General features: G+C 39.9%; 1 protein-coding gene across 2 annotated transcripts; it reads right to left on the minus strand.

Moving 5' to 3' along the window:
* Positions 1-2,323: 2,323 nt before the first annotated feature.
* ptges (prostaglandin E synthase) lies at positions 2,324-7,522 on the minus strand. Of its 2 annotated transcripts, none has more exons than XM_026173378.2 (4): positions 7,406-7,522; positions 4,445-4,634; positions 4,235-4,317; positions 2,324-3,119 (listed from the first exon to the last, which is right to left on the minus strand). In XM_026173378.2, exons 2-4 carry the CDS (start codon positions 4,550-4,552, stop codon positions 2,870-2,872), a joined length of 441 nt encoding a protein of 146 aa, XP_026029163.2. In that variant the 5' UTR covers positions 4,553-4,634; positions 7,406-7,522; the 3' UTR covers positions 2,324-2,869. The 2 variants fall into 2 exon arrangements, with proteins under 2 accessions (XP_026029163.2, XP_080159698.1); XM_080303572.1 differs by having other exon boundaries at positions 4,445-4,492; positions 7,406-7,510.
* Between the last annotated feature and the right edge of the window lie 13,235 nt (positions 7,523-20,757).

Consider the following 20,757-nt stretch of genomic DNA (forward strand, 5'->3'; position numbering starts at 1 on the left):
GTGGCAGTATAATGTCCTCACAAGTGAATATCAGGCCCTTGTAGAGAAAAATTAAGTATTTTCGTCTAGACACCAGGTCCTAGGAGGTCAAACACCGACCCTTTATAACCACAGGGTACCCATCTTCTGATGGCTGATTCCAACAGGAGAGCATGCCATGTCATAAAGGGGAGATTCATATCATGGAGTCACATCTGACAAATCTGCAGCAGCTGTGTGATACCGTCATACCCACTCAGACCAAAATCTCTGCATTTTTTGGTTATGACTACAGTGAATCTGAGAGAAAATCTCATAAAACACTAGCAGGAAAACGCTATGAAAGAACACAAAACACAGCGGAAGTGTTTCCGGGGGGACATTAATGTGACAGAACAGCTGCAGCAGTGACAGAAACCAAAACATGCGAAGGACTGAGCAGAGACATGATTAAAAGAAGCGTGCAATTCATCTGTGACTCAGAAAAAGGTGAAACATAATTGTATTTTAATCACATAGTTCATATAATACTGCAGATAGATGTTTGCTATTAGCCGTTTACTGTTAGCTTGCCCATCCCGCAGCTGGTCCGTCACATTATTGTCTCCTCAAAATCCCCATTTTTTGTGAGCAATGTTTTTTCTCCTTCCGTTGTGTTTTATTTAACTTCCGTTGTGTTTTGTGTGCTTTAACACTATGTTTGCATGTACTGGTGTTTTTTGAAGTTACTATGCATTGGGCCCTTTCAGGCCCACATGTTGCCTATATTGACATTAATATGTAAAGTTAAATAAATCAGTTTAACTGAAATAAGACACAGAACAGTGGAACATCATAGTTATACAAGTTTAGATTCTGTGGTGTTAGAAAAGTGTTAGATAATTATTTAGCTGGTGTGAACTATTATTTTAATAACTCTAATAGGTGTCTATGTACTGTTACTAGTCAAAGTCAAAAATTTATAATAATAATAATAATAATGATTGCATTTATATAGCGCTTTTCGGGACCCTCAAAGCGCTTTACAATTCCACTATTCATTCACTCTCACATTCACACACTGGTGGAGGCCCTGGGGCAGACTGACAGAAGCGAGGCTGCCATATCACGCCATCAGCCCCTCTGGCCATCACCAGTAGGCGGCAGGTGAAGTGTCTTGCCCAAGGACACAACGATCGAGACTGTCGTTGGGTCCGGCAACCTTGGAACCAGCAACCTTCCGGTTACAAGACAAACTGCCAACTCTTTGAGCCACGATCGCCATTTGGTTGAAGAGTGAAAGCTGAAAAGATCTGGCTGAAAAGTGCTCTGTGTGTCCACAAGGTGGGGGTAAATATTTATGTAGCTTTACTAAAATGACCAGTTTGTTTTTTAATCTCACACAGGAGAGCCTGCACTTCTAAAACAAAAGAAAGTTTGGTCCAAAGTAAACTGATCTCCCTTAACAGCGAACAGCAGCAAAAACAGAGCTTTTGTCAGAGTTTTCCTCCAATCCAGAAGTTTAAAAAAAAAAAAAAAACAGCATGCATGGGAAACGAAAAATATTTTACTTCACACTGATCTTATTCAGAATCAGAATACCTTATTGATCACTAGGGGAAATTATGTATTACAGTGAGAAGTGTAGGTAGGAGGTCAGGAACCACATTTCCTTTTACCCTCGAGGGCTGGGGGGGGGGCACGTTGAGACTATGACAACACTGACGCATGCAAGGATACAGACACACCCCTGTCACTGGCATGCCAGCTTTATGTTTCAACCAGATTACACATATTGTTAATGCTCTGTTATTAAAAGCCAAGGATTTTCCCCGTCCTCCCACCTTGTCAGTCATTTTGTTTAAATCACAAAAACACCTGAGCTCCTGTAAGTTCGAGCTTAGTCATGATCACTGGGTTGGAGAAAAAAAAAAAAAAAAAAAAAAAATCCACTGGAAACGAAATTACATCATCCGAGAATTGGGCAAAAAGTTTCACGCCAGAGTGAGGAAAGCCAAATCAAGCGTAATCACTGATGGAAAAACATTTTATGTTGGCGCACAAACTTTCATTTTCCTCAGTGTGGAAGCATGACTGGGCACCTTCTGTAAATATTTCTATATGGCCTTCCAGCACCTCCCTCCTGGCCTCAGGGTGAAAATAAAAAGAAAGGGAAAATGAGCACAGCATAGCAGAAGGTCTTACATAACAATCAAAGGAATGCTGGAACTCTGCCGGTGCCTTTTGGATCATCTCACTCTCGCACATAAAGTGGGGCCCCCTATCCCCAGAACATACCAATTCTGCAGCACAAGGCTATCTAAAAGAACAACTCATTTAGCACAAAGTGAAGGTAGAGGCTCGGTGTGCTTAGATGTGCATAGTTTTTATTGTCTACAAGTTTTCCTTTCAAAAACATTAAATTGAATAAATTACAAAACTCACCAAGTGCCTTCACAGATACATTTACACACAATTATACGCTAGAAAATTCCTCAGAAGGTTGTTGCAAGGCGTGTACTCTGAACCCGTTTCTCACACACACACACACACACACACACACACACACACACACACACACACACACACACACACACACACACACACACAAAGAGCATCAAGTGTATTTAAACTTTCAGCATATCAATCATCATACCAGGATCCATCATGCTGTTGTTGAACAGACAGAAGAAAAAAAAATACTGATAATCAATCTCAAAACCCAGCACTGGTGTTATCAGAGACCTTGTATTGCACTTCCACTTGTCTTTACAGGAAGTGCAACAGGAATCCTTCTCCCACTACTTTCTGACACAGGTCACACATAATGAGCCGTCTTGAGTCTCAGATCACAGCTGTTAGTTCAGTCCCTTGTTCCTGGATTTATTTTGTTTTTGATTTATTAGTGTTTTTAGGCATATGATTTGACTGCCATCAGGATCTGTACGGCCATGGACACACAGGGAATCTGAGCTAAGGTGTAGGCCACGGACCGGGTCGGTGCTTGCAGGGCCAGCAGGTAGGCAACGCTGTGCAGCACACGGCAGATGAAGAAGACGAGGAAGTGAAGCCGTGCCACCCACAGTGAAGGTCCGGTCATGGAGTAGATGGCGCCCAAGAAGAGAAAAGGGAGGATGTTCTCCATGTCATTAATATGAGCTCTGAAAAGAAAGACAGAAGTCAGCACACGGAGGCTGACACACAACTGTTTTCCACAGTTGTGTGACTCAGCTACCTATGATGCAGTAAAGTGACTACATCGCATGAGTGACTATGATACGGGGTAATGATTTCCTGTGATATTCCTGGAAGATTTATATTCAGGGTGACTAAAATAATATGCATTTAACCCACACTAGCACTATCTCAAGCCAAAGCAAGGGCTCTGCAACCTTCTCTAATCACCTCTTTCCTGTTTCCCCTCCACCCACTTGAAGCAGCTTTTTAAACAATATTGTTCTAGGACACTCGCCATCATAATCCCCTTTTGCCCAGAAAACAAACAAAAAAGGGCACATAAAAGACATGATTAAGGTTGGACATGGAATACGTCGTGCTGCAGCCATTTTTATTAGTTATTAATGGAAATTTTAAATGTGTTTCCCCCTGGTGCAGAGTTGATTCCCACCACAAGCTCTCAGGAGAAAAAAAAAAAAAAGAAAAAAAAAACATTTCAGGACAGACAGAGGGGAAAGTTTACTAGTAAGAAAAACATCTGCTCTCCCCTGTCTCAGATCATATTCTGACAAGTTTAAACAAATCTGTCGCACACAGTGCTACAAGCTACTGAACCATCAGTGGAGGAGTAGCCCACAAGAAAAGAGAACAAATCCGCTGGAAATAAATCTACACTTTATCGGGTTTGCGACAGATATCTGCGCGGGAGAAAACTTGTGGCACGTCATTCATGTTCTGTAGAAAAATTTTCATTTTATGATGCAAGGGTATTTTACTCGAGTACTTCAATGCTGTGCGCATTTGAAATCTACCTGAGTGAACCAGTTTTCATGCAGTGTACTGAATTCCTTTTTAAATCAAAAAGTAAAAGCTATGCAATGGGAATGCATAGTATAACTAATACTTGCCATAAGCAGCAAATACAAGGGAGTTTATTTGTTGTTGTTGTTGTTTGGATTTTAAATCCAATCCAAAACTTTCTCTTTTTTTCCCCTTTCCTTTTTTTTTTTTTTTTTTTTAAATCATCCTCCTGCGACCCTCCATCCCCCTAAACACAAGCAGTCTAGTCTTACAAAAAATACCCCGTCTGCACGCTCACCTCCGGCATCTTTCCACATATGGATCTTCTCTGTGATACTGTAAACCTCCGTGTCTCAGCGCGTCCTCGGGGTTGGCAAAAGCCTTTCAGGGAAGAAGCGAAAAAACAAACAATAAAAAAAAAAAAAAGCTTTCCACCAGAGAACAAACAGGAAGAAGAGAAACTTACACAGCATTTAACTTCAAGCTGCATATACAGGAGCTCACTCACCTTTTTACGCAGTCTTATTTGTCCCGTTATGACCGCTATTACGTACATCTTTAACACCAGCAGCACGCCGTAGAAAACAAAGCAGGAGAAAACAGAGTTTCTTAACATGACTGCTGTAATCCACGCAGAGTTGCAGCGAGAGCAGGGGAGGAAAAAGCACTTAAAGGAGGACTCAGATTGCAGCGTGCTGCTGAAATAAAAGGGAGAGTGAGAATGAGGGCAGGCCGTTTTGTAGCACTGCCTCCACCCACTCACGGTAATGATGAAAGCACTCTCATTCATGCACAACTTCTGTGAATTCCAGAATTGCTTCCTGGAGGCTACACTTAACATGTTCAGATGGTGGAGGTACGTTTTGTTCTTCTGCTTGGAAACAGGTAGCACATTTAATCATTCAAATTGAGCCTGATAGTTTTCTCCTTCCGTTATCTTGGAGGATAAATACCAAAATTTGACATGTTCACGTATGATTTTTACCTTTTCCCCCCAGAATTTAGAGCAGGTTTGCAACTATTTAGAGGGTCAGGTTTGATCCCCAGCTCCTTGCAGTCTGTATGTTGAAGTGTCCTTGGGCAAGACACCCAACCCTAAGTCCCTCCTGATGTATGTGCATGAATGTGTCAGAGTCTAAAAACTGTGTTTGTGATAGCAGGTTGCAGTGTGATGATGGAAAAAAAAAATCCAACTTATTCATTCTCACAGAAGATTAGACGTGTGGCCCAACTTGGGGTATGAGTACGAGTTAGCCAATATAACGAGAAGCCTCGCAGCACTGTGGTTCAGTTCATCTTCATTTTATTCATATAACACCAAACCACAGCAAAAGTTGCCTTGTAGGATAAAGACCCTATAATAATGAGAGAAAACCCCAACAATCACATGACCCACAATATGAGCAAGCACTTGGTGACAGTGGGAAGGAAAAAACCTTTTTAACAGGAAGAAACCTCCAGCAGAACGAGGCTCAGGGAGGGGCGGCTATCTGTCGCAACTGGTTGGAGTTGATAGGAGTAGAGACTGTGGTGCAAACGTTGCTTTGCAGCAAGAAGGTTTTAATCCTGAACTTGTTCAAAGACCTGCTTTTCAGGTTAAATTGTGTTTCTATAGCAGCTGTGGAGGTAAATATGCCGGCCGTCCACGGTATATCTGATATCTCACCCAGTGTGTGGGATAGGCTGCCATGAACTCGGTGCGGGCATGAGGCAGCTGAATCAAGGGTAAAGGAAATTTTACGTGTCAAATACATGAATGTTTTTGAAACAGTAACTCTATTGCCATTGGTGAATGTCTGAACCTAGCTGTATACGTCACAGTGCTGTCAAAGGCTTAAAATGGAATTCCAAAAAACTGTGCAACTAGAATTACCTTAACATCATTAGACGGAACACTGACGAAGTTTTTCGATTAAGAAATTTGACCCACTTTTAGTCAGAGTTAATGCTCTGTAATTTATCCAGTGGATGAAATTCTGCAGCTGTTTCTTAGATGAAAACAATGGTCAGATTTTGAAATTTCCTGTGGCTATTTTCTTTTTAAACATTGGCTGGACATACCGTTTTTGCCACTTGTAGGGGAGACCGGGGATAGTTGTAACATTTTTGACATTTCTGTCTGTAAATTGGAGCTCTTTTAAGGTAGTGGATTCAAAATGTAATGCAAAGTATTTACATGTCTCTGCTATTAAATAGTACAGCTATTTTCTCTGCAGCACAATTACCCATTGCATGGTATGCTCTCAAACACAAAGAGTGAAATGTTACAATTAACCCCATAGTCTGGGTTAGTTGTAACATATCCTGGGGTAAAATGTAACACAATGAAATAAGGGTACTAACAAAATATTAACATGTAATCTTTGTTTATTCAACACATGAATGCACTTACATCCATTTATGTAGCTGTGTGTGTGTGTGACAGAATGCAGAAATCTAGCTTTTGAACATATTCCAACCCCCCAAAAAAGACAAATTATGGAATTTTCTGCAACTGAATATTTCATTAATTTTGGTTGGTCTTCCTTGAGTTTGGCCTCATTGGCTCAGTGGGCATTATAACCTACAACTCTTGCACCAATTTTGAACATAACAATGAAGCTGAAAAAATGTAGTTGTTCACCAGCATCGCAATTCCATTACTTTTTATCATGGCTTACCTTGGTGTGGTTTGCAAAGTGCTTCAGAAAGATGAGGAAATCTGTTTCTTGCACTCATCCTGATTTATTTCCACTACCAGTACTTCCTACTGGTCCATCTCTGACACAGAGGTCTGCATAATGTATGTGTGGGAACACAAACAGTGGAGGAATTGTGTTGCCAATGGCATTAACCACATATACAAATGCGACCAGTGAACCTCTCTCTGCTGATGTTGTTGCCCCAACTTGTTTAATATAAGTTAAAGTAATAGTGTGGTAAGTTGTAACATCTGCATTATTGTTACAACTAACCCAGACTGTTGCTGTTACAACTGACCCAGACTCCTATAGCCATGAACTAGCTAACATTACAGCCAACGGCTAAAACATTAGCACTAAAGACCTACACAGAATATATCCCCATAGACATACAAATAACATAATTTAAGTTTGATGAGTTTAACTGCAAAGCAGATAATGCTATTAGAAATTGAAATAAAGTAGAAAAACTTACTTTTTGGCATACAAATGACTTTTTTTGGTGTTAAATTGTCTGTTTTTGACAAAATGTGCTGATTTTTCACATGTGATAGCAGAACTGAATTGGGCATGCACAGGATGAGTCACATCATTTGAAACTTAGCCCTGATTGGAGAAATTTGAAGTGTTACAACTGACCCACGTTACAACTATCCCCGGTCTCCCCTATTAACTTTTGAAAGATTGTTTCAGATATCTGCTGCACTTGATTCTAATTTGCATGATTCATGTGTTGCCTCACTCTTTTCTACCCGCCCTTAAACTTTGAAAAATTACTTGTTACTTACGTTGAGACAGTTTGTCCTTGTGGTCTGAGAGCTTTGCAGGGAGAATGGGAGGATTTGATTGGTGCACCGGCTTGATTTCCCTCAGGTGTGGATAACGACTGGGTGGATCTCTGCTGAAGCGTGTCACGTTTCCTCCTTTTATGTTCACTGCCAAAACAACATGTACTGAATTAATCAAAAGTTGTTATTATTCAGCAAAATGTTGAGTTTTAGATTACTTGATCCTCTTATATTGTATTATTAGTTTTCTTGAATAGAAGCCGGTATCTGAAGAAGAATAAACCCTAAACTAATGTGTAAACACAAGTGATGAAATAATATTTTTTTTAGTTGCAGTGTTCCCATAACAACCATGCTTTAAGCTAAATAAGTAGGCTAATGTAGACAGTCTTACCTCCTAATCACTCTTTTGTTGTTGCTGTTTTTCATTTTCTGCTAGATCCTAGCACCCACAAAAAAAACCATGCCCACTACTGATCACTGTTGTATTTACACAGCCTGCCCTCCCAGACCCACGCACTTTAAAATGCTCTGCATACTGAAACGCTAAGAAACAACGCCTAACAACAAACAGAACTGAGTTTTTCTAACAAAAGCAGTGTGGAGTCAGAAAGAGGCAGAGGTTTTTTGTTGTTGTTTTATTTTAGTGTAATGAGTGAATAACTAAACCTCTGGGCCAAATCTTCTTCTCTGAGAATCAATCAAAAGACCACAATGAGAGGGATGGAAAACTGTCATAAAATGGGACTAAATGCCTAAAAAATGGATATAAAATGACCTCAAAGGGTCGCTAAACAACGGCAAAACAAAACAAAAAAAATTAACCAAAAAGCAACACAAAAACTACTGAAATGATCAAAACACACGACACACCGATATTAGCTTCATGGGAACCATTTACAGGAGTTTGTCCAATATTTTTTGCCCTGTTTTCTTCTAATTCAATTCAGTTTTATTTATAAAGCACCAAATCACAACGAAACTCAGCTCAAGGCGTTTTATACTGTAAGGTAGACCCTATAATAATACATACAGAGAAAAACCCATATGACCTTCTATGAGCGAGCACTTAGGTGACAATAGGAAGGAAAAACTCCCTTTTTAACAGGAAGAAACCTCCGGCAGAACCAGGCTCAGGGAGGGGCGACCATCTGTGTTGACAGTGTGTGTTGAGACTGTCATTTTTAGCATCTACATGAATGTTAAAATTTTCCACAATAATTATTTATTTTCTGAGCTGAGCACTAAATTAGATAAAAAGTCTGAGAAATCAGACAAACTCTGTGTAAGTCCCAGGTGGACGATAGATAATAACAAATAAGACTGGTTTTTGTGTTTTCTAGCTAGGGTGGACAAGACTAAGCATCAGGCTTTCAAATGAGTTATGTCTGTCTTGGTCTTTGGTTGATTAATAGCCTGGTGTGGAAAATTGCTGCCACACCACGTCCTCAGCCTATGCTTTGAGGATTCTGATAGTTATTATGATTTGGGGGTGTTGATTCATTTAAGCTAACATAATCATCCTGCTGTGAGCAGGTTTCTATAAGGCAGAGTAAATCGATTTGTTGATCAAGTTATTAACTCATGTACTAACACAGCGGTCCCCAACCTTTTTTGCATCACGGACGGTTTAATGTCAGACAATATTTTCATGTCTTTAAGGTGTCGCGGATAAATACAACAACATAAAATGATACGACCAAGACAAAAACTGTATTGGTACTTAGTGAATTTGCGTTTATTGTTATATTTACAGTGTAACTTAATTAGCAGCGTCCTCCTTAAATGCGCCAACAACATTGAGAGTAACGTCCTCCTCTCTGCCCCTTAATGCTCTCCGGTCGCTATGGTAACGCGTAAATATTTCTTTCAAAATAAGACACACAACTACAACACGGGAAAAGACCCAGGGAAAATGAGTTAACGATAAAAACCCTGAAAACCATAAATTTCACACCCGAACCTCAACTCTCACGGCCCCGTACCAAACGGCCCGGGTGTTGGGGGCCGCTGTAGGCTACTAACAGAGACTTGAATGAGAGACCTAATGTTTAATAATCCACATTGCACTGTTTTACTCTGTGGTGGAGACGTGGATACTGTATTGTTCTTTCTTTGTGATTTTGTTTTTTATGTTTAAATCGTTTTTTGCTGGTTTTTAGTTTGTTTTTTGTCTGTTTTGCAGCTGACACAGGGGGGTGGAGATTTGGGGGCATAATAGGTCCACTGTTTATAAAGATTTATTGAGATATTTAAACTTGTTAGCATTCATCTATCACACAATAAATGCAATTAATTTTTTCCGATATATCCAACACCAACAGCTTTATATTTAAAACTGTCCCTGCCTGTCCTCACCCCCACCAATTACTTTTTTCACTCAATTATGGATGGCTCTGGTTCAACTCTTTTGAAAGAGTGTACTCCACAGAATGATCTGAAACTGAGTCATGTTATGTGACTCCTTCAAAAAAAAAAAAAAAACATGCTATGAACTTTTTAAAGATAATTACTTCCTGTAGGACTGCTAGCAAAATACGCCATCAGAGGTTACAACAGAACATTTCTGATGCAATCCAGCTGTGCCCTCTGTTCGTAGCCTAGTTGCTCAACACCATGATTAGTCATCATTTTACATAGACAAGTTTTTTTTTTGTTTTGTTTTTTAATGAATTAATACTGCACTTAAGTGTGTTTGGAGCTACTTTTACTGTTTTACTTTGTTCTCTAATACTTTATAATTAAATATTGCATGCTTAGGGAGTTACTTTTTTAAATAACTGTATCTTTTCATACTGTGTCTCTATGGATGTTAGACAAGAGCTCTATATAAGTACCATTTACTATATCTATACATCAAGAAAGCAGATTGTCTGAATCTGCGTGACATGGTGCGTTATCTCTCTGTAAGCAGTCATCAGGAGATCGGTACGCTCAGTCACTTGAACCGCTGCTACAAGACTATATGGATCCATGTCTTCATGCCACACCAAATTCTGAACGTTGCAGAAGAAATGGAGACCCATCACGCCAAGCAATGTTTTTCCCAGTCTTTTATTTTCCTACGTTTGTGAGGCTGTGTGAGCTCTAGGCTCAGTTTGCTGCTGTTAGCTGACAGGAGCGGTGTGCTCGTCTGCTGCTACAGAATTCTCTCTTTTTCAGATGATTCTCTGTAAACCCAAGAGATGGTGGGACAGGAAAATCCCAGTAAATCACCTGTTTCTGAAATACTCAGAGCCAGCCCTTCTGGGTTCACCAGCCATTCAATGTCACTTTGATCATTCCCCTTCTCACCCATTCTGACATCTTGACCACGTTGTCATATTTGAATACATTGAGTTGCTATTATATTATCTCTGGTGCTCTAATAAGTAAACACTAACTTATTGTTAAAGGAGTCTTAGTCTAAAACCTGTATTAATTACTAAAAACATGTAAAATCTTCATTTGCTTTTAAGATTTTAGACAAATGTTTGGACATCATATTTTTCCTTTTGTCTGAGAGTATAGATTTGAAATAAAACAAGAAGCATCATCACATTTACTGTAAATACACATTTTCTGTGCACGAATCCACGTTTATTTACATGTTTGGATTATAACACTTCTTGGATGAGGGTCAGCCGCCTGTTCCTTGTGTCTGCCAGTCCAGCGTGATTGAGCTGCCTGAGCTGGTGTCGTCGCAGCAGTCCTCGGCATCAGAGAAGGACGACATGTAGTGGAGGCCCGTCACTCTATGGTAGTCTCCCTGGAGCATCTGCGGATAGGCAGTGAGCTCCATAGCCCTGCGGCCAGTCCTGCTCACCCTCACAGTCCACATGTCAACCAGATGCATACACATGGCACAGCCCATGGTGTTTCCAAACAGTGGAGGGGACAGATTACACAGATATGCACAGTGACTCTATACAAGAACGCAGGTCTCAGGGTAAATAGTGACTTACTCACCAACACACTTGGCAGGTGCAGACAGGACCTAAGACGTATCAACATCAATCATTTCCATGCCTTGTCTTAGTTCCCGTGTTTTTTCTGCCTTCAAAGTGCACGGTGTATTTTTTTTGTTCAGGTTTTGGCATAAAAATATAAATACTATCATCATCATAAATTATGCAGGTAAAATGCAAAATGAATTTGCAGTGTTAAATACATTTGAATAGTTATTCTATGTCATGTTTCTGAAGAGGAGCTTTCGAGTATCGAATTTCTGCTAATGAGTGTAAAACACCATCAGCGTCACTGTAAACCCCTATGCTTGTTTCCCAGGAATGTGAATCAGTATTTTCTTCTATAAAAGGCAGTGAAAAAAAAATAGATAAGTGGCAAAAAGGGTGGTTCGCCAAAAAATGACGTAAAACCAAAAGTGAAGCTACTTGTCAAGCTGCATGCACCGCACAGATACACAACAGATTCACATGCAACCCTGCCTGCAAGGCTCGAAAGGCTTAACCACGAAGCAAAAAGCCAGAATCATAATTGGTGTTCTCCATCTCATACAGCTGCCAGACACGGCATGTAAATATTTACTGCGGTTGCTTTTGGAAAGGGGGGAAAAAAAGAAGAGTTCACAGAGAGAAGTCAGACACAGAGATGAGTCAGTGAGCTTCTTTCTCTCCAGCAAATCGCACTCATTTCAGAAGAAACAGTTCATCTGGTGACGTGCTCTTCGAACTGGTGGCACTTTGATTTGGCCACAGGGCGTCTTCACACTGATGATTTGATAAATGAAAGCCTTCCTGTGTGATGCCTTTTAACTTGATTAAGCAGAGCTGTCACTGCAGATCTGAAAAATGTGTGAAGAGAGAAATGGATGAGAGGTTAGCGAGCGGCAGATAAAAATATAATTTTAAGTTTAGGGGCAAAATATTCTTTTTTTTTGTACACCACTCAATCAGCAATGAAATAATTTCTGTGAGACTAAGATAAATACAAAAGTAGACAAATATGAAATGGAAAAAGGAAAATCAAGACAAAAACTAACAGATAAAAAAAGGAGATGTGACTCAGTTTCTGGTTTATATTTATGTTACAAGTACAGCCTCTTTCAGTTGTAATGTTTTATATCCCATATAAATAAAAATCCAGTAATCTGGTCCTTAGCAGGCTCTTTAAAAGCAACCTCTGATGAACAAGAACAGATGACATATTACACCACCTTATTATTTACGTAACAAAAACTAAACCAAGTGGCAGAAGCAGTGTATAAAAATGGCCTACACCCTGACTGCTTCCATGGGGATCAAGTGGACAGGTAACAGCCAGAAGCTGATAATCAAATGAAGTTTGATAAACTGAAGATCTGGCAGTTTGCTGGTCCCAATCATTCAGATGTGTGTTAACACAGCACAAGGGAGGAAAGATATTAGCCATGATCTTGGAGAAGCATCTGTGTCTCCCCATTAATCTGGGAAGGCTTAAAAGACTATTTCTAAACACTTTAAGGTCTATCATCTACAGTTAGAAAGATTATTCACACGTGGAAAACATTTAAGACAGCTGCCAATCTTCCCTGGAGTGTTCAGAACATGCAATGCTCAGAGAAACTTCAAATTAAGTTAAAAAAACAAACAAACCAACAGCTACATCTCTGACTTTACAGGGCTTGGTTAGCATTTTAAATGTTAAAGTTTATGGCTATATTAATAGAAAAAGACTGATGGGTCAATATGGGTCAAGTTTGTAAAGCTTCATCTGAATAAACCACAAGACTTCTGGAACAATGTCCACTGGAGGTGTTTGGCTGTAATGCACAGCTCCACGCTTAATGAAAATCAAACACAGCATATCAGGACACCCCAAGTGTCAAGCACGGTGGTGGAGGCGTGATGATTTCGCCTTGTTTTGCAGCCACTGAGTCGCTCATCAACTCCTCTATGTACCAAATTATTCTAGAGTCAAATGTGAAGCCATCTGTCTGACAGCTAAAGCTTCGATCAACAGAACAACAGCATAATGACTGCAAACACAGCAGCAAATCTACAACATGGCTGAAAAAGAAAGACTCTAAGTCATGCAGTGGTTCAGTCAAAGTCCAGACCTCAACTTGACTGAAACGCTGTGGTGGCACCTTAAGAGAACTGTGCATGAACAAATACCCACAAACCCCAATGAACTGCAGCAACACTGTAGAGTGTTTAAAGTTATATTTGAGGAATTGTAGAACCTGATGAAGCCCAAATTATTTTTTTTATGTCCTGATATGTAAAAATCTTAGAAATGTAAGAGGCTGTATTTTTGTTTTTACATAACTGTATGTCTGAAAAACATGAAGGTTCTGCAAAAACAAATATACACCTACAGGGGTGCTGTGAGGACAGCAGAAATGGGGTAACCGCTCAAGTGTTCGTAATCTGAATTAAAAATACATGCATGAACCAGGCAGGATCCAGGTTTTTTCCTTATAGCTATGGGAAAAAAACACAGGGCACTCCTACAAGAGTGATTCTGGCTAATTACATTACATTGCTGCTTTCATATAATGAAAAACATGTTGTTTCTGTGCACTCTATAAAATAACAACACAATTTACAACCAAAAATAAACTAAATCTGTGCAGCTGACCCAGGCTGTTCGTGATATGAATGTCGACATTCATATTTCCCTGCTCGAGTGAAATTTTCTTCTGTACCAGACCACCCGAATCTACTGTCAAAGCTCCATCAGCAGAATCTGGGTGGTGCACAGAGAGCCATTAGCTCCAAGGGTGAAAAAAAAATGCCTGTTATGATGAGGACAAGTGGTCTGCTGCTACATGCCACACCCATCCCATCCCAGTGAATGGACACAGCAGGGGCCACCCTCTTTAAAGCCAGGCTTTAAGACTCCTCTGCTGTCCTCATTTGTCACTGTACTGATACTGGTTTATATTCAACTGCTCCTACGGGACACTTAATTATTCATCAATACATGTGGTGTTTCAAGAAATGCATCCCAGCTTCAATTTAACCTTCACATCCGTAATGATGTCAAAGCTCTGTGTGTATTCATGTTCAGACACACGCGTAGTGCAGGAATCATGCCAGTGTTGTGTTCCTGTGATGAGGATGGATGCTGCACATGCTGCTCTGTGTGTTTGTATAGCTATATGTGCTCAAGGCAACCCCCTAAAACACATTTTGGCTCTTACCTGAATACGGTGTGTCGGTTCTCCCATCTGCATGAATCAGTATGTGCGTGATATCCTTGGAGCAGCCCGGCGTGTTTCCCTCTTGCTCCGTCTCTGTCTGGGCTTGGAGTCGGCAGAGCTCAGTATATGTATGGGACTTGAGATGACATCACACCTCCGTACTTAAGAGCAGCTCTCTTCCTAAAATTAAAACGGGCGATTCTTTCGTCTCTCTCTCATGCTTATATTTTTTTGGCATACAGCAGAAGGTAAAAACAACAAAAATAATAAAGTCTATGCATCATTTTTCTGTGGCATTTGCAATAGTTTTAGCACATTAAAATATACTGATGTAAAAAAAATCTCATGCAATTTGGGTCTTGAATTACTTTGTTAGCTGTTTCCACAATTAAGGCAACCATTTCTTTTGTAATTTATATTTGCAAAGTAAGTGCAGCTTTTGGGGTTTTTTTTAGTCAAACACTAGAGTGGCCCTCCAGTGAGATGACAGTGCCAGCAGTGGCCCCCAGCTCATTTGAGTTTGATCCCATAAAGATCATGCCAAGAGTGTCTAAATGAATAAAGTAAATAATTATTTAACTTGTTTAAAATTGGATGTAATCTATTAAAGGCATAATTAAATGAAGATTTAGTAAAATTATGTGTTTATTTAAAAATATTTGGTGCTGTCAGCGTTAATCTCGTTAAAATTATGTTAACGCCTTAACCGCATTAGCGCGGCACATCTCTGTTAGCGAGTTAGTGCGGATCGCCCCATGTGTGGGGCTGCACGGCGTCAATGTGTTAGCGCCGTGCAGCCCCACGCACGGGGCGATCCGCGCCAACTTGCTAACAGAGATGTGCCACGTTAACGCCATAACTGCATTAATGCGGTGAGGTGAATCATCCAATAATTTAAACTGCATGGAGTCTCATTGCAGTGCTGTCAGTATACTTTGAACTAAATCATTTGTTTGTCCATGTTCAATTGTGTTATACGTATTTGAAAAAAATAATCAAACATATTTTCAATTAAAATTAACATAGGGAGGGAAGAAAATGAGAATATTTTACCGAGAACAGAAACATCTGATCTAGCACACTGAGGGTATCTGCATGGATACCCTGAAGAGCGCTGTCAAGCCTGCTCCAGAAATTATCAAATTATCTGTCTTCTAGATGGCAGCTGTTTGTTAAAAGTTTACTAGAATTTTTTATTTTTTTTTAATCTGATCTGTGTGAACAGTCTTCATCAAATTTAATATACTGGTGTACAGTTCTTTACCACCTTCTTCCCAATCAGTCTAGCATTTTTGGGCTCTCAAAATAATTTTACATTCATGTGCCTTCTATAGCTGAGTTCTTGCCTTTAAAATTGCACATACATTTTAAAAGAACACAAGTAATACAGTCAATTATGTGTTATTTCTATTAGAGCTATTAATCATAAGCATGAAAAGGTAGTGAAGTGCACAGTGAAGCCAAGCTCTAGTTATCAAATATGCTGCTATCAACGTGTGGGCTGCGTCCTGCCATCCTCAGAAGTCTGGAGTCTTCAACTTGCCAGGCAGGAAGTATTTGTACACAAATACAAACTCTGTGTACTTGGAACTGAGAAACAACTAGAAACACTGGGGAAAATGTGTATTTAAAAAAAATGAAAAAAGAAAATGCAATGGCTTGGACCACCATGGAGTTAGCCCCGCCCCCTGACTTTGAAGGGTGAGGTTTAGATTAGATTAAATAGATTTATGATGCACTGCAACACAGAAACCATTAAATAATTTAATGTTTTGATATTTTAATCTAATAATGACACATTTAAGTAATTATTTTGGCACAATCCCAAGTGGCTACATTTGAAATCCATCACTGGTTCATCCCTTAAAAAGCATGGAAATTTCACTGCTCATCATTCAATGCATTTTTTGCATAAACCTCTGTTTAGCAAACATAAATTTTTACAAAGCAAAAGATTTGGAAAATTCGCTTCCTTATAGTAAGAAGGTCTGACAGCTAGGATGGATGGATGGATGGACGATAAGAAGGTTGATGCCACTCCAAGCTTGATCTGTTTAGGTTAGCTTAGCATTAATACTTAAAGCAGCAGAAAGAGCCGTGCTTTGTCAATGAGCAAATTAGGTTTTAATGTCCATTTTTGTACAAATTTAAAATGTAGATAATGTGATTATTAGAGGGTATGTGCTGGTAGGGAGGGAACGCACTCATGCAAGCACATCCCAACATTTAACATGTGATGTACCTTTAACAGAACCATGAAAACGACTTCCTCATTCGACTGTCCTTCTGAATAAGGAAGTTGAAAATTAGGTCCTTGTTGGTCCTTGACCCTACTAAAAGGTGCCATGATGAAGAGATAATGAGTGTTATTCACTTCACCTGTCATTGGTCATAATGTTATGCCTTATCGGTGTAGCCTGCTTCACAGTAATGCAAAAGTCTTGAACCACACTCATTTCTTCATATTTTGCCTCAAGGAGCCAGACGTGGGGGGGGGGGGGGGGGGGGGGAGACACTGGCTGCTTTTTCACTCGTTTTCACTACAATCCTTGTGTGTGAGCATTTTTACAGATTTAGAGTTTTTTTTTCTTTTGTTTCTTTATTAAGCCTGTCAATGGAAAATTGTACTTAGTAGTCAGTATAATCTTTTAATGATATAAGTTTGCATATGGTAGAATGCTGCATGTAATTATTTGTGTGTAGAAGTATATAGTTGGTGGCATATTGAAAGGATGTCTCATCCTAGGAGGTCTGTAACATTCTAGGGTGTTCACCCCCACATCCTAGGAGCATGAGAGTTCGTACCTTGTTTTATTGTTTTATGGTAGGATTAACGTAGCTACGTCTGTTCTAGTCTAAGTGTTTTAACTGCTGGACTTCCTCACCGTGTTATCTAGGGTGAACCATCTAGGGTGGGGGAGACTAGCTTTTGTGCTTTCATAACCCTTTGATCAGCAGGACACACACACACACACACACACACAGAAGTACAAAATAAAGACCGGGGCAGTGCTCAGCGCGAGTCTCTCAGTCTGGAGACTGCCCTTGCTAGCAAGAAGTTCTGTGTGTTTCTCTTCTCTGGGTCTTTACTGAAGAAGTGTTTTAGAACATTTTCCTTAACAAAGCCATATAACACTAGCCTATGAATTCTTCAAGCATAAAAAGGCACCTAACAAACCAGCACTGTGTCTACATGTGACAGACCATTTCCAAAGAACCAACAAAGTCAATATTAAAGAGCCATTAGACAAAACCTTGGCATGGTATCTAAGCAGGGTGTGTTCTTAACTGGACAAGTGGACGACAAAAGTGGCAGGCCTAAAACCTATCTACACCACATGAACATAGTGAAATAGAAAAAAAAAATCTGGAGAACTATTGCTCAAGACCACTTGAAAAAATTACATGACAGTCTGGCTCCTTGTTAGCGAAATATAAAGAAATGAGGGGACTTTTGCACAGCTCTGTAAAAATGCTGCATCAGTTTTTTGAGGCTGATAGGAACACCCAATGTCCTGGAATCAGGCCACTGTTGAACAATTGTCAGTGAGGTTTCAAATATTTACCAAAAAGCAGCTGAAAGCAACCGTCAGTACCTTCTTGCATCACACACACACCAAAGAAAATTGGCATTTTCAAATGTAATACGAGGGAATTTTAATCATCAAACTAGTCATAAGTTATTACATCAGTTATACAGATATTAAGACATCTCATTGAATTTAGGCCAACCACTTAGGTCCCACGTTATCAAAGCAACACTACTGGCATGAGCACACGAGCCACACATTAGAGGATACAGAGAAAACAAAAGTCAATGAGATCCCGTTGTGTGTTTTAACATTTCCGATTAACTGTCCACATTTTTGAGTGAAAACTCTGCACGTGTAGCTACGCACTGTAACACAAACAAACAAACTCACAGATGAGGATAATTAAGTAATCACCATTCACGATTTCTCTACACTGCAAAGAAAGTCTGAACAAAAAAAAAACAAAAAAAAAACAAAAAAAAAAACGCTCCAGTCTTCAGGTCAGCTGTTCAGACTGTCAGCATGTCAAGCACATCTTTGATGATAGAGCTGAGATTGCACTAAGATTTGTCTTTTATTTCATTGCACTTCCCCCCCCCCCCCCCCCCCCCAAAAAAAAAACATGTATCTAAACATAATACACATATCGCCAATAACACCTCTCGTGGATACAACATGGAAATGTGCTAAAAGAAAACACATTAGAAAACAATGAACAAATCAGTGGTGTAAACAAAACAATGGAAAAAAGTAATTCTGCCTATCATGTGTTAGGACGCGCCTTTCAAAGGTTCCTGTTGTTTTTCATATAAAGCTGGAGAACAAAGGAATGATTACCTCCTGAGTTCTCATCGCTTTCCTTAATATCTCTGCATGAATGAGAGCTTTCTCGATTGAGCTTCCAAACAAATAAAGCTGTTAGAGTTAATAGTACACTGCTAGACATACATGACTAATGTAAAGGTGGATGAATGTTGGGAAATTTCCCACCTTAACAAACAGTGTGTAGGGGATTGAAGGCACTGTATTCAAAAGTAGGATGACTATAGTGCAGATAGAGTTACCCCAGCTATTATTAAGGGAAAAAGCACACATCAAACACTTAATTTTTGATCGGTATTTGTCAAAGTTTTGTTTTATTCTGCTAAGATGACTCGAACACATTAAAGGGAAACCCTATTTCTACTTTCTTGTTAGAGAGTAAAAATGTCCAAGGTCTTTTTAAATATAAAAAAATTTAAATAATTGATGAATCTGTGTCTATCTGAACTACTGTCGCCTATTTCCGCAATCAAGTTTCACATTGGATGGGTGTATTGCTGACTATACAAGCACAGTGCCAAATGTGAAGTTGTTTTGGATAAGGGGCGCCTCACTTAGCTGGAAGGCAAGAATGCCACGGGAACCAAAAGGTTAAAGTAGATATGTCACAGAATGACATATTAGAAATCTGGAAAATTTAGAGCTGAACATGCACAGTAGTGAGTCCACTCAATAGCCATGGCAAGCCAAGACACCTTTCAGAGGAAGCTCATTTCCACTGCTTGTATCCACAATCTCGTTCTTTCGGTCTTCACGCCCAGCTCTAACCATAGGTGAGGACAGAAATGTAGCATGACTAGTAAATCTACAGCTTCACCTTTACACTCATTTCTTTCTTCACCACAACAGACCGGTACAGCACCTGCATCTCTTCAGACAATATGCTATTCCCATTCTCTAGATCTAAAGATACTTGAACTCCCCTATGGGAGAAACTACTTTCCAAAGTGGAAAGAGACCTGCACCCTTTTTCGGTTGGGAACTGTGGCCTCAAACTTGGAAGTGCCAAATGTCATCCCAGCTCCAAATCATCCTAGCGCAATGTATGGCGCTTGAAAACAAAGTGTCTGGACTTCTTTAAGTTTCCTTGAAGACTTTTCACCTCTCATCCAAGAAGCTTCTTCAGTTGTAAGAGCAAATGGTGGAGAGTTCCAGATTTTAAGCCCTATTGGGAGTGTCCCCAAGAGGGTCGTGGACCCCCTGTTGATCCTCTGCCCCACACCTTTGAAAGCGGGTGTGAGGCACAATCAGTCAATGTTTCAGGTGAACCCATTGTGAGACTAAGCCCCACCCTATCAGGTGATTTACTGAGGTCAAATGGCTCAGGATGTGAGTGGTCGTTAAGGCGTCTGGGAAGGGTTCTCAAAACTGGATTATAGATGGCAGACAGTTGGTGTCTTAAACCACCACCTCTGTTCAAAGATGGTCGTTCACAGTGGACATAGATGCTTCCTTCGCTCTTCTTTCAAACCATCTGTCTTCTCTGTCCGAAATGTGAACATTGGCATCTTCAAAAGAGAGACCTGTGTCCTTTAAATGCAGATGAATAGCTGAGTCTTGTCTTGTCGAGGTGGCTCTTCTACTCTTCACTCTTCACCAATTGCTCTTAGAACTAGAGAAGCTTCTCGGATAAGAGGTGAGATGTTTTTAAGGAAACTTAAAGAAGTCCAGACGGTTTTCTTTCCAAGCTCCTTTAACTACAATAATTTGGATGAACTGAGAACCATCCTAGCAGAAGGTCACCACCTAATGAAGTCAGAAGGACCATATGATCTACCAAGCGATAGAAGTGATCTGGGCCCACCCAGCCAGAAACAATCTACCACTTCTGTACCTGAACTCTGGTGGAGCCCTGGTTGACCATTAATTCT

This window comes from Astatotilapia calliptera, chromosome 7 (genome assembly GCF_964374335.1).
Source record: "Astatotilapia calliptera chromosome 7, fAstCal68.1, whole genome shotgun sequence".
NCBI lineage: Eukaryota > Metazoa > Chordata > Actinopteri > Cichliformes > Cichlidae > Astatotilapia > Astatotilapia calliptera.